Raw genomic sequence first — 15,681 nt, 5'->3', positions numbered from 1 at the left:
ATGATTATTCGTACAATATTTGTTACGAACCTCTGTCGATATTTACCCCTGCCATTAAATTTTGTCAGATTAAATATTTTCATTACGTATGAGTTTAAACTTTAAATATGCAAATGTCACTTAAAAATTTTCAAATTTTTGTAGCGTAGAATTTCATAAAAAAATGATAGGAGAGGTTATTTCTGGGTAACAAAAATTCCTTCCTAGGAAATATGTGGTTTCTCCACTAACCATTTAGCATGTAACACCTGATTTGCAAATTTGCGGCTTGTCGGAAGTTCGAGTTTCAATCGAATCGAGTCGAATTTCAATTTCAGCAGAGAAATGAGACTTAAATTTTAGCAGACGATCGATCTTGTCATTGTAATTAGGCAACTAATACCAATTCCTAGTCACTTGTCACGAAATTGTGATAAATGTGACAAGTGTCGCGCGTCTCGTTTGTCATCGCATTAGAAAACGCGGCAAAGTTTCTGATCATCGAGACAGAACGAAAAATATTCCGCGAAAATATTGTAATTTTATTAAGTACGCGAATTTTTTACCACTTATGGGAAATTTAAAAGTGTCATAGTACACAAAATACATAAGATATGCAAATATACATAACATAGAATGTTATATGTACAGTATTGGGTAATTGGGAAAAATCTTTGTTTAAATTCCATTTTCTCGATTGTACTTAGCAAGGTATTAATTTGTATAAATATTCATAATCTATTTATAACTAAGCAGCAATTTGTATTGTACTATTTCTATAAATTTAATGTATTTATACAATTTAATGTGCAATGTAATAAACAATTTAATGTACAAGTTTCTAAATTGATAAATATAATTTAATAGTAATGTTAATAATTACTAAATGTAGGAAAATAAAGGAACAAGTTATTCGTGTCAGCCGTCGTGTACGGTTCCGCTGTCTAATTATGAGAATGCATGATTTCCATATCAGTACTAGTGATTGAGATTTCATTGATCATTTTGCAAGACAACACGCTAACGTATAACGGTATTGCAAAAGAGCGATGAGGGCGTGAGGTGGAAATTAGATATTTATAGGACGGTCTGACGTGTTGCCGATGCCGTCTCTTTCTCTCTCTTTCTCTCTGTTTCTCTCTCTCTCTCTCTCTTTCCTACTGTTCTCACTTTCGTTGATTATTCTCCTTTTTTTCCTCGTTTCGAGATACTAATTTGTCGAGGATCGAAGCGATCGTCTAGAAAGTATGGTGCGCTTCTTGTTCGACTCTTTAATCGCGGTGCGTTGCGTGATCGATGTTATATGTTTTCGATTGCATGTTGCATAATTGGCAAGAAAGTGGTTCCCTTTGAGTTTCCATTGATAGAATGGTTTAAATAGGAATACATACTTCTATGCAAATTATTTGTATCAAACAACAGTTTCCAATTTACTAATTTCTTTCCGATTTTTTTCTGTTTCCAATTCGTTTCAACTTATTTTTAATTTATTTACAAAGTAAAGTGTCTCCAAAGTTTCGCTACGTAGGATTTTCTGTACTAAATTCGCATATCGATTAAGTGTCAAATGTATAAGATGAATATCAACGAAGTCTGATAATACGTTGATATTGGATAAGACGCTATTATAATCGACATTAATCAAGATTCGAGTAATTATTAAATAATTTGAGAGGCTACTTTATCTTGATACGCCTCTTTGTATCTCAGGATGTTCTATAAAATGATCGATCAAATAATGGATGACATATCCTGTAATGATACATCGTCGTCATAGGTGTCTTTGTCAACCTAATATCTATGTAATATCTAAATTTTTACATCGAGAACCTTTACACGCTTGTAGTGTTCAATTAACGAGTTGTAATGTGTCGTTTGAACAGGTGAATCTTTGATTGTAAATATGTATTTTAAAGATAGATTGAAACAACAAAAAATGATATGAGAAGTAAATCAACGAAAGTATCAAGTTAATTTTAATCCGTCCGTAAGTTATTTTTTAGTTACAAAAAATTACATTTGCTTTCTATAATACTGTAGAATTTAGAAATGACATATCTCTATACCCATACCTTGAAAGTTTTATTTTCTTTGTTTATTACTCAATGGTTGTACTTTATCAATATACCATTGTACTGCTACTAAACGATTCATTTGTAAGGTCTGTCAATCCGTAGATTTCTGACTGAAGCAAAAAACTATAGTCAACTATAACCTTTTCCTCTTATAGCCAAACAATATTTAAACAGATACTGTTTAATGAATCTGTTTAATAAACTGAATTCTTACTATCTCAACTATAGCGTGTTAATATCATCCTTGTACAATTTTCACCCATTACGTGTTTTTAAGAAGTTAAAGAAAAATTATTCCAGCACCTGTAGACTTACTAGATATTCCAAGTAATAACATTTCTGAACCGCGTGATGAAAAATGATTCAGTTCCTTGAATTTTGAAAAATGTCTTATCTTCCGATGAAAATCTTCCCTTTGTAATAAAATTCGCTATTATCTCTCTTGAATCATCGAGGAACAATAAGCCACGATGTTCTGAACTTTGAAGCTTCTAAATTGTAAATCGGTACGCAACTGTTTTCTGCTACAGTCATCGATTAAAAATGGGATCCGTCAAGGAGAAAAAAATCATGCGATTGCTATCGATATGTTCGCGATAGACGGGTTTAATTTTTACTTCTAATAAAAATGATTTTCCTTTTAATACTTTTCTAAGGTCGCTCAACATAGACATTGACCCATATATGTGTAAATAGCATTATGATGATCGTTATCGGTTTTATTATCTTTTACATGTCCACTAGATGTGGCAACTAAAATTGCGCAAACAGACCGGATTAAAGATTGAAAGAACGGTGATCGATAAAGATAATGCAGTTTGCAATTAAGTGCAATTGTAGAATTTATTTCAATTTTCATCGTTCTGTAATCTGTTGTAATTAATAGATTCGAAAAGATATGATATTACAGGTATGATAGAAATAAATTAATGACAGGAAGTAATTTAATAAATACACGTACAAATACTAGTTAATATTATCGATAGCCCAGCATATTTTAATTTTTAATTCCTGTCACAAAGTTTACGTTACAATTCCTTGAATGTCGTAGCAACGGAAGATAAAATACCACAAAGAAAATGATAATGATGCAACGTTATCGAGATTAAGAAATTATTGTTAAACTCATACATAGTAGATTTCAGTGTGACTTATATCTTAGAATCGCATTGTCTCTCGTCATTGAGGTTTATTAGTTCCTGCGCTATCAAGGTAATTATTTTCTTCAAATTATGTCGAATTACATCGAATCATTCGAACGAAATACGATTCTTTTACACGTGCGTATCGATAATATTTTTCAAAAAGATTTCAATATTCACGCCATATCGATCGATACGATGTAACTTTGAAAGTTGCTTCGATCAAACGTTCACTGCAATATCATATATCAGGGGACATTATTATCTTTCTGTCACTCGTTCAAGAATCTTATTTTTCTTTTTCGTTATTCCAAGAAAATAAACTAGCTCGAATAAGTAGAAATAATCCGTGGTAATTGAACAGAGAAATCTAATTTAGATAAATATCAAATATTCGATCGTAATATATATTGACAAGTGTATTAGTACAAAAGTGCATTGATAAAATATATTTATTCCGTTATCTTACAATAATTTATAACACAATTTTACACGTTATTTGATCATAAGAAAGCAATTCCAAATCTTACACTTTTATTTACTTAACGTTACATTACCGTACGATTTGTCTTTAAAATATATTTTAATAGTACATATGAAGAAATGCATTTATATAGATACGATACATATAGGTGAAGAGATGATCCTTTCTCACGATTAAACAACTAAGTACATACATAGTATTTGACGTGCAATCCAATAATAGATTACGCTGTTACTGGTGTTGCATCGAATTAGTATTCACTCATCTGACTATCTTCTCATAGCGAGTTTCGAAATTGTTGCGATGCTGTTAATGTCAAAGACAGACGAACGTAAAATGCTTAAATTATTATTTTCAAAATGTTGAAATTTTGTCTAATTATATAACGATTTACAAGTTTAGAAAATGATGCCCATCCAAGAGATATTACATTATGAATATTATGGTAGAATTCCATCCGACATATATTAATCTATCATTATTTCAATATTCAAATATTAATTTAATTAATCAATTATATGCATATATACCTACTATTTAAACGGATATCCCTTCTATCATTTTAGTATGAAATTGATGTAATTCACAAACGAAACGATATGTAGTTAAAAAGCAAAGAAACAATAAAGTTACAACAATGTGCAACTTTCAGAATGTTCTCGTTCTGAAGTATGTCTGTACTTGCAGTACGAGGCAAAATACATTTATGGAGGCATTTACGTTCAGCCTAACGTATGAAAGAATTTAACGGTACGAAAGGTATATGATTACTTTTAGAATATTCAGTGAGACAAATCCCTATTTAGGATTCATTTCTCTAGTTGTGCTCGTATAATTTATACATACAATATATCGTGGTTCGTTGTTAAAATAATCGTTCTAACATTTAGCGAACGGAACAAACTTTCGTTCAAGCTCTATTTCATTATTAACGTTGATAAAAATTTGTATTTTTACGCACAAACATCCGCAGTCTAATCATCACCTTTCTCTCTACTTCCCGGGCATCAAAGCGGCTACTAAGTGGCGCATTTTTCATTTTCCCGCGATTGTAAATCCCACCATTCATCAGAAACGTGCAATATCCACAGCGTAGTAATCATTATAATTTTTACTGAGTGAAACAAATCTTCGCTTAAGGTCCGTTGCCTTAACAATCTTTAAAAAAATTCCAATTTGCCTACGTATCTATACTTTCTACGTTTCTCCGTAATCCAATCGTCCAAATTCCACATCATCCATGAAAAACACGCCACGACCTCGGCAGATTCACTCAGACACGATGTAATATTTCTCCCGCGTTGAGTTTTTCCTGCGGCAAACTTTCGAAGAACTCGCGTGTGGCATTAAGAAAGCGATCGAAGATGACAAAGTCAAGTGAATCACACGCGTCGCGTGGGAATCACGCGTTGCGCCTAGAGACACAGTAACCCATCGGCGACACTAGGATATAAAAGAGGAAGCGGGTTACCGGATACGCGGGAAAACTATTGATTCACAAAGAATTCACAGCGAGGGGAACTGGTTAATCGTCGCTCGCGTCTTTGTACGTGTACTATCCGTGTAATCGATTCGAAATATCCTCCATTGCAAGGTCATTCCTTTCTCCCTAGGCTCGCGTTCTTCTGCGAAAGTGTCTCCCTTTTCTTAATCCCGTGATTCATTCGCACGCGATACCGTTTTCGTGAATTCCCTCTCGATTCCAATCATCCATCGTTTCCCTTCGTCTCCTTTTCGTCATTCTGCGAAACGAAAGGGGCAAGATTGCGGGATCCGCTTGTTTGCTGAAAAATGAATCCGTGTGTCAGTTCTTTTGGCTTGTCTTTAGACAAGATGAATTTTAAAGTGATTTGTTTTAGGGTTATCCTGTTTCAGAGATAGTCATTAAGAGACAGTTTATTAAGGAAATCTTAGTTTTTAATGTAATTGTTGTTATATGTAAGTTAATCTATGGAGGCCAGTTTTTAAGTGTTCATTGTTTAAGATATGTTGTTTCTCTTGCACCATATGGTGGCATCTAGATAGGAGTTGTAGTTGAAAATGAAGCGCGATTATAGCGTAGAAGTTGTAAAATAGTATGGAGGAACATATGGGAAATTTATTAAAAATGAATATATATATATATATTTATTTTATAAATTATTTTAAAATATAACGATAGCTTTATCAAATTTTTGTCGAAATTATCAACATCTTTGGGAAATAGTGTTTCTTCTGCAGGTATTAATTAAACGAAAAGAGTAGTCGAATCATTGTTATCAGGTCTAATCGCTAGAACGGGAATGGTGATCGAAATGTGTTTTATGGTAGCAATAAAATTTCTGTTGAATCAATAACTTCTTCGGTATAAGCCATTGAAATTTACTTTTGTCATTCGGTTGCAACTCGAGGATTAATATGTTAGCCACCATGATCACCGGATTTAACTCACAGATTTTTTATTGATTTATTATTTAAATCTAAATTATTCAAAAAATACGTATTCGTATTATGTATATTTCCATATTTTTTATAACAGTAACTCAAATGGCTTTGTTTAATTTTATGAAACATCCTGTAGTCTGTCACGCGTATGGAACCACGTTCCACGCAGTCGATTCGATCGGTAGATGTAGCGCGACATTTGAATCTCTGTCATCGGTGTCACGGCTACAAGGAAGCGTTACCGTTATCTCCTTCTGTCGAATAATCGAATGACTCGTGTTAGTATGCGCGATTCAATCGACTGAAAATGTACGACGTCCAGTGAAGAAAGTTTTCCATTTAATCAAGCTTTTATTTACAAACGATCACGTCTAGTCGATTATGAAAGAGAAACTATTAGAGAAACTATTAGATGTTCTAGCAAAAGAAGAATTGGAGCAGAGAAGTAAAATGTATAATATTAAGTTGTTATATCGACGTTGGTATGGGATGAGAATGGAAACTAGGACGTTCGTGTTAACAGCAAAACGAAACAGTTAAGTGAACGTTTTTGGAGAAATCGCTGAAAATAGTAGCGTCCGACATTTAGAATTTTTTCATCGACGCGGTATGTAATCGGTAGAAAGTGGTACGTTTGATTTTGTACTTTTTTCATTTCCAAGAGAGATCGCAAATTGCATATTTCTACAAAGTTTCGATGTGTTCATTAAAAATTTAAACTTCAAAAACTCGTCCTTAATATCTACAAGGAGACGGACAATTTTTTGATCAGACATTTTGTACCAAAATATTTAAATCTCTAACAATACAGTCTTATAAATCTGTGAAACTTCTACGAAATAAAACTAAATATGACTTAAAACTAAAAAATAGACAAACTAAGTGGTAAAATAAATTAAACAAAAATCACAAATCGCTAATTTTGATGGTAATTCTAGTACCCGTTAAAGATCATATTAACTCAACTTCCATTTACCACTACTACCGCAATCATATCCGTACTCCTTGTACGCTTCCATAACGTTCCCTTCTACGCAATGCACACACATGTACGATCCAAAAAAGGAAATACCGTGACTGGATAGCATTCGAAGTTAACAGTCGAGAAAACGGAAAGTTCGCGCATATAAAAGTAATCGTAGGTATACGGTATACACGTTTGTTGAATTCCACGTTAAATGCAGGGACAAGTGGTCGCGAGAGCCAAGCGAGGTTGGCTGGACCGCGACAAGGGTTAAAGCATCGAGGGGAAGGCGAACAATTCCATGGTGGACAATGACTCATAGGACAACGGCCTTACGACGACGAAAAGTGGTAGTCTAGGGAGTAGAGACACGCGCTATAACCGTGCATAACCTCACGATGTTTCTATGGTCGTGCTCGCTTGACGTTTATGCATGCGAGCATAACTTATGATCGGAATAAAATACAAGAAGAATAGACTATATACGAAGCCTGATAAGCTTCACGCAGACATTCCATCGTATTTTTTCATGTTTCCCGCGAGACCAACATCTCGTTGGTTCAAACACGATTTCTTCGATATCGAATCGAAGACACATTTTGCGAACATAAGGAAACTGTTAACTTCGATTGGGTATTTCGAAGTTTTTATTTTTAACGTCCGACTTGCTTCGTATTTTTGATAGATTCTTTGTCTCGTAAAATTGTTGCGCTCAAAATTGAGGGATCTGTACGTAACAAAGATGATCCGTGTCAAATTTTCAGGCTTCTCGAACAATGACGTATTATAGCAGTTAGATGATAGAACGACAACGTGATATCGATGTTATAGAAAATCTTCTGTATCTTGTTTTATTGCCAAACGAAGATTCTTCCTATTTAAAAATTCTATAATAATTTTTAAAATTAAATATACCTACGAAATAGAATTTTTATTGAGAATGTTCGAGAATGTCAAGTTATTAAAAGATGTAATTTTAGTATACAGTATAGTAATAGAAAAATATCTGATATACTCGAGGAACTCTTGCCTTCGATATTGAACTGCTGGTGGATGAAGCCTCGGTGGAAATCTTCAGACTGAAGCTCTATTTTCTGTAAAGTAATTTCTATTTTCTATAGAGGACGTAGAATCGTTCTATTTTATTCGTTGTGTAACGATTCGGTTATTCAAGCACGCGAATTCAGTATTAACCGAGGCGTAATTGTTTCATTCGCGATGAAGATTAATCAACGATCAGCGGTTACTGCTGAGATTACTTAGGCAAGAAAGTAGAAGAAGACGGTTAGAAAGACGAGCATCGGTTAAACGGTGGATTGTTAGTCAAATGATAAATTAGAAGCGATTCTTCGGGATTGGACGCAACGAGTCCCTATTATTTATATATTACATGATTACGTTGTTAGTAATAAGCATGATTGATCATCGGTGTTAGCTAAATAGGAAATTTGAGATTTCTAGTAGCAAAAGGGAATTTGCGTGACTAATTATTTATTGTTTCTATGTTTGATAAATGTTTCTAAGATTACAATCGTTCTACTGTAATTTAGTGACTACAAAAAGATTTAGCACACGGTTGTATTTATGATGGCAGTTATATACTAATCAATTAGATTCAAGTATATTAAATTTCGTATTTAATATTTTCTTCTTTAATACTTTGCTATTGGCTACTTTACTCTCACCACTGTAGAATTATAGAGTATGATAGTATTAACAAAGAAAGAAAAAAAAAAGAAAAAAATCACATTTTTAATGACACTTTTTGAACTTTAACATTTCATTCTCTATCGCGAACAATATAAAACCTGAATCGTTTAATTATTCCGAATAGAGCACGAAATATTCAAAATTCCATAGCGAGTAGAGGCCTCGTCGAAGCCACAAAAATGACCTTCCACGAGAGCCAGAATAGAATAAAACCAGCATAAAAAGGAGCTCAGGTAATGTCGAAGACTGACGAAAGCACCGTAGCAACTTACAAAAAACTTTGAAAACCCGATCATATCGTATTGCCATTATAATTTCAAATCCTTGTCTGATCAGAACAAGACGAATCTCCTTTAACATATGTAACTTTTCTTCGAACTTCAATAACAACCGATCGAGTTGTTGATCGAACATCGATCGACATCCCTGAATCAAGAACCGCGAGAAACAAACCAGGGAACAAAGGAGGGTGAGGTAGAAAAGAACGTCGAGTCGGTGAACAGAAGATACGTGGAGCCTGGTGAGCGGCGTCGAGGGGGTGAAACCGAGGAACGAACGAATCCGTGACGTGCCTCGAGGGCAGCAACCGACACGGCGAGTTGCAGTGGACGTCCTTGCTATGTTATCTTTCACGGTTCGTTCCCTTTCACTTTCAGTGTCCAGGAACCAGAAAGCCCAGACCTCCACGAACAAAGATACGCCTCCGCCTTCGCGTTGTCCGTGTGAGATTGAAACGCGCCACGAACGATCGCGAGGAGCACGAGCCAGATCTCGTTCTACTCCGCCTCCGACGTTCTACCTACCTTCTTTTCTTTATTCTGCCCTATTTCGCCACTTAATAGCAGTTGCCTCTTTTGGCAAAACCGATAATTAGATCTCGAGGAAACGGTACCAGGTAAGGTACACTTGGCAAACGACGTGTGACAGGACCACCGATTTTCCATGATTCTTCGAGAGTTTCGTAACATATGTCAGGCGATATCTCGATGACGGCGGAACCCAGAATGCAGAAAGAATAGTGTTTCTGTTTGGTGCAATGAATCGAGTGTGAATATGATCTTTGTTGATCGGCCAACGTTTATGATCCTACGACGATCGTACCCACTTGGGTCGTGTTCGATAAAATCGTATTTTATCGTTCGTTGAGAGATTTCGTTTCAACTTTGAAGAAGATATAGGAGATTGTCATTAACAAGCAGAAAAGATGTTATAAGAAATATTATGTTAACTCTTAACTGTTACGTACTGTATTAGATTTTCCTTACGTCAATCTGAATCTCTAGGAATCCTGTGAAAAATACTTTCTTTTCTGTTAATAAAAGTCTTTTCATTCGTTCATTGAACGCTAGAACTAGCGACCAATACCGCTTGTATCGAAGAGAACGCGAGAAGGAAAGCCAACCTTGACCCATATATTTAATCCAAAAATTCATCGTTTTAAATCCGTAAGATTCGATAAAAAATTGGAAATTGGTCCTTTCGATAGAAATATACGTTATAAGACCAGGAAAATCGAAATTAGTACATCTTTGCAAGAGTTCAATCGCCTGTCTTTTTATGGTATACGTAACTACTTAATAACTAGCAGACAACGTATGAGTGATACACATTCCATCGAAGTAATAAAGCGGATAGTTGCAGAAACCAGCAACTTCTTATTCCGCTTTCGATGAATCACTAATTAGTTCAACGAGGAGACCCTTTCGCGAACGTGCTCGTGCATACAGTTCATACAGAGCGATTTTTCTCGCAAAAAACGCAGTTATAGTAGAATCGGTATGTAGAATAAAACTCATAAAACATGACGGGAAGTAAAGAAAGTCGGTTACCTACTGATCCGTTACACACCGTTTATTTCTTCGCCCATTTTTATTTCAATAATATTTGATATTTGATCGGTGAATTTATACGTCGATAAACTACAGAATACTGCGACAATTCGTCTCGTTTCACCGACAATTCCTACTTTTTCCATTTTCCAATCATTATGTGGTGCTTACAGCGGCGAGGTTCCTTTTCATCGACCAACTTTCTTCTTTAATACGCGTGTTCTACATGCTAGCTTTCTTTATCTTTCCTCTTCTTTATAAGCTTCTTTTCGATATATATTTTCAGAATTACTTCAAACACTATCAATATAATGTAATCTCGTACAATACGTATAATATATTTATAAAAGGTGTTATATTTTGTCTTTGATAATCTTATCGAGTTTCTACTAGAGTCTAAAGAATGAAGCAAGACGATCGTTGCGAAATCTAGGAAATAGGGCCGTCGGTGTATTCGCTTGTTTTTTAATTAGTAGTAATATCGTGCGATGAATAATATCCCGAATATTTTCTTACGATCAAAATATTAAGTCATGCGGTTCAAAAAGTAGGATGTAACAGTTTGTTCAGCTGTTCGATATAATCGGTAAACATTTGTTCTGAAATGGTTAAGCTTTCTAACATGCAGAAACCAATTTTTGATGTACAGTTCGCGCTTCCTGGTTCACTTGTTATTATTCGAAACAATTCAGCGGTTCACGCTTCATGTGAAATTATTCATAGAGGCGGAGACGTTCAAGATACCGAAGTTACGTTAGCTTAGAACTTCAACTGACCAGACGAATGATCATAAATTATATCTCTACTTTCTCTAAACGACAAATAACACTGGATGACAGATTAAATAATGCTTCAAATCTATCTTTTCTTTTTAAAATAAAAATATGTTATGAAATCATATATTTAATATCTTCGTTAGGACAAAGTTTTTGCTTCGTAGCGTCTTGTAACGCGATAATTAAAATCAATAGCTTTCAATTACGTATACCTCAAATCGTATATCTTTGGTTTTATAATTTTGCTCTACAATGATGGATAATTTGTGTATTACGTTCCGCTAAATTTCCATCTTGAATTGTTATTTGCATATAAGAAATAAAATATATTTTTAGTTGGTGGTATTGAAATTTTTGAATTGTAATTTCAGTGGTTTGGCATTTACGAAATAGTTGAGAATCTATTTATAAGATGTCGACATTCTAAAACTTAAAATTCGTTGATCATAATTATTTAACTTGCAAAGTTACAGCTGCTACTTAAGCAAAGTTATATCGCCATTCTTTGTTTCTTTTAAAAAACATTTTGGTAAAAGAAACGTTTTTTTACAGAATGTCAAAAAGTCAGCAACAGAATGGAATGATAGGAGGCGGAGGACCGGTCGCTGACACTGACGATTTTTCGGATGGTGAGAGTACTCCATTGACTCAGGACTATGGCGACAGGTATGTGGCAAATGTGTCCTTAACCAAGCAGCTATGGTATTCGCAAACGTCGCTCGTTTTATTTTTAAACGGAGAGGGGAAAAAAGCAAACGAGATTTGCTTTTGTTCTTTGCGTCAGTCGAGCCATCTCGTTTTTCGAAAAAAATCGCAGTTATTGCCTCGATTTAATTTTCTTTTAATGGATATTTATATGAAATCCAGCCGACTTTTTTAATTAAAGTTTAAAACTGTCACTGTATAATTGGAATAACTAAATCACGAATTTTTATGCGTTTATGGGAAATTTGAAGGTGAAAAGTTAGTTATGTTAATAACAATACGAAACTGCGTACGAAAATTTTATTGAGAAGACAGTCAGAATTAACGTATCGGCTCCATCTGTTTTAATTAAGAACTCGAGTGTAGCTGTATAATTTAATTACGTCTGTTTGTTTCGTTTTCTAGTCAAAGAACTGTCGTGGAAACGAAAGGATGGGACGTGTTCCGGAATCCACCGCCAAAGATCGATTCCGGTTCGATGGCGAATCAAAGATGCCTCGAGATGACGGTACAGATCACGAAGGTGATCGTCTACCTACTAGTATTTGTGATAGTATTAGGAAGCGGCGTAGTAGCCAAAGGAACAATTCTATTTATGACGTCGCAGTTAAGAGCTAATCGAACAATCGCTTACTGCAACAAGAAATTAGGTGAGTGATAGTCAAACTCCCGTACATATCATCGCTATCATCGGATATTATTAATTAATCTTAGGACTTTTGACGCCTCTTGTAGCTCTGGGCAATTCGATACTATTCGTATCTTGATTGACTTTATTCTATTCTTAAAACCTTTACATTGTTACGTTAGACTAATGACATAAATTATTGCTTAAATATTCTTTCTAGTAAAATCGATATTCACTGTCGTTTTTTTATTTTCTTGATTTCACTTTCATTTTTACTTTGGTCACAGAACTATCTAGCATATCCTCTGTCCAGTAATATCGGTCCAATGAAAATAACGCAATAAAGTAATTTAATATATAAAGCTATTAACCCAACACAAAACTAATAAAACTAAAATCTACACTATGAATTATATGAACTATGATTATAGTTTTAAAATCAAAGCAAGCATCGAAGCTCCTTTTCTCGTATTTCTATATATTTATTCGTGCAATAAATGGAATTAAAATAATAGTACTATAAAATGTACCGTTCATACGTTCAAATTCTCATTCGTATTTCCATGGGAATCGAACGCTCGATGACCGCTTTGCAAACTATAGCGCGTTTGTGTAGTGAATTTTCTACAAATTACGCCTATGTTGAATTCGGTGCTTGATGCAACACGTAATCCGTTCGATGCATGTAATCCAGATTCGTAGTACAATAACAATACGTTATCTGCGGTTCATTATTACGCGATTTTCCTTTCTTATATTTGATAAGCCAATTAACGTTTGCGAAATGACCGCTTTATAGGATTATACGCTAATCCACTTTGTGGGTCTGTAAGGATACTATAGTGGGGCACAACGTGAAATTAAGTGCCCGCAGGATATACCTTGGAGACGTTTATGAGCTTAATTCTTATTTGTTCTTTTTATGTAAAATGTAACACGTTAATTTTAACCGTTTGACAGTGTAATAAAACGACGAAGAATTTAAAATGAATGACTTGGGAGATAATCGAAAAGCTTGCTGGAATAAAGCTTCGTAAGGTAAAATAACGAATCGATGAAATCGCGTTAGAAATTTTAATTATAATTTTTCAATATTAGCAACGTTTGAATAAGTAATAAGATTTTTACGTATTTATGGCAAAATTTGAAGATACGAAAATACACAAAATGTACATAATACGAAAAAATATATAAAACGCGTCACTGATGCAAAATCCAAATCGCACTTCTTGAGTTTCAGAACGGTAAAACATTCATGGAAACCGTCGCGGAGTAACGTAAAAAGTGGATCGTGCTCGCAACATAGTTACAACGGAATTTTTTCGCTATGTATAACCGCGGTGCGAGCAAAGGAGAGAAAGTACGTGAAACCAGGTTGAAGCATTACATACGCGAGGCTACCTTCTACAAAATCGTTCGATTCTATATAATAAAAGTTAATTAAAAAAACCTTGTGAACCTAGTGGCCTGGTCGCTTTTCTATACGGTGGTTGATGGTTTCTTTTGACGCAAATTTCGCTGTCGTAGCATGGTATTCGAGGAATTATTCTGGAATGAACGACACGAAAGAACTGAGAGTAATTATATAAGCAAAAATAAGCCATTAAAGAAAGAATACAATTATTCTTTTCGAAGCTTTATTTTGGTGAAAATCAAGTTTGAAAATCTGTCGAATACAGGTGCACTTTTCTGGCTGGCTCCCGATCAAACGCATTTACTGTTCGATGATAAAGAATGGCTCTCTGCTGTAAACTTGCTTTTCCAAATAAGCATTTTTGGGTGGTATTAGAAAATTATATTTAACGAAAAAGAAGAACTGTATTAATCTTAATCACTGTTCCAATTTTCATTATTTGTAGTTATTTGTCGCTTTCCCAATTATTACGTGCAGATTTTTCTAGGCTTTCGATATATTTTTGTATTAAATCTTCAAAGTACAGAAAATAATTTTAATTCATCGATAACAAGTACTTCTTTATGTTGCGACATTTTGCACTTTTCGCTAATATTTCATTGGCGTAAACCTGCTTTACAAATTGAATATCGATTTTTCTTTTGAATCGAAACGAGTGCATGATTAGTATGTAATTGTGAAACAATGTCTGTCAAAGTATGTCATTTTTATTAAAAAATACCTAAAGAGGATACGATTTTCATGTTATTTTAAATCTTATTATTAGATAGAAAACTAATTGTAGGCATGCTGATAACAGTTATACCGATAATTTATGTAATATGAAAAAGCGGGCTTTCTTCTTCCTGTTCTCTTTTCAGATAAGCTTTGAAAACATATTTGTTGTTTCGTGAATCCAATTTCAGAAGACGTATTTCTTCCTCTCTGTTACAGGCCGGGACAGGCAATGGACAGTAACGTTACCAGAAGAGGAGAGAATAGCGTGGATCTGGTGCATCATAATCGCGTTCGCGGTGCCAGAATTCGGCACGTTAATCCGCAGCACTAGGATATGTATTTTCAAATCGTGGAAGAAACCACCGGCTTCTCACTTCCTGCTTGTCTTTCTCATGGAGACATTCCACGTGACCGGTCTGGCTCTGATGTTTATGGCAGTACTTCCTGAATTGGACGTGGTTAAAGGTGCGATGCTGACGAACTGCGTGTGCTTCGTACCTGGTTTACTAGGTAAGATACGCCATGTTTCACAACATGTTTTGAACTTCAATTTTTAACGCGTTTCTCTTATTTACGTCGAAACTGGTAAAACAGCATGTTTGTTATGTAATTAGCGGAACGAGGTCGATTTGACTGAAAGATGCAAGAGAAAGGTGAATTATGTATTTGAATTAATACTAGAAATAATCGTGATTTTACATAGAAATTTTATTTTACAACATTTTTGGGCGATTTGATAGTATTACGGGGCTTTAAGAATTATTTATGAGCCCTTGGGATTTTAAGAGGCTAACCTACTAGAGTTTCGAGAGTTCTTCGTTAAAAGAAGACATC

The 15,681-nt window shown here is 34.6% G+C and overlaps 1 protein-coding gene across 7 annotated transcripts in view; it reads left to right on the top strand.

Annotated features, from left to right (window-relative positions):
* Positions 1–15,681, top strand: part of LOC100748510 (chitin synthase chs-2) — a 34,206-nt gene that overhangs the window by 1,599 nt on the left and 16,926 nt on the right. For 4 of the 7 annotated variants that reach the window (XM_012387472.3, XM_033321624.1, XM_033321654.1 and 1 more), the window contains exons 1-3: positions 11,937–12,049; positions 12,494–12,738; positions 15,064–15,357. In XM_012387472.3, the coding sequence (XP_012242895.1) occupies positions 11,937–12,049; positions 12,494–12,738; positions 15,064–15,357 (652 nt within the window). Of the gene's footprint in view, positions 1–3,204; positions 3,267–11,935; positions 12,050–12,493; positions 12,739–15,063; positions 15,358–15,681 lie in introns of those variants that run through there. The other 3 variants (XM_024368668.2, XM_024368657.2, XM_012387475.3) reach the window with 2 other exon arrangements.

The sequence above is a fragment of the Bombus impatiens genome, unplaced genomic scaffold (assembly GCF_000188095.3).
Source record: "Bombus impatiens unplaced genomic scaffold, BIMP_2.2 scf_0033, whole genome shotgun sequence".
In the NCBI taxonomy this organism is placed as follows: domain Eukaryota; kingdom Metazoa; phylum Arthropoda; class Insecta; order Hymenoptera; family Apidae; genus Bombus; species Bombus impatiens.
This window is presented reverse-complemented; position numbering and strand designations above follow the sequence as displayed.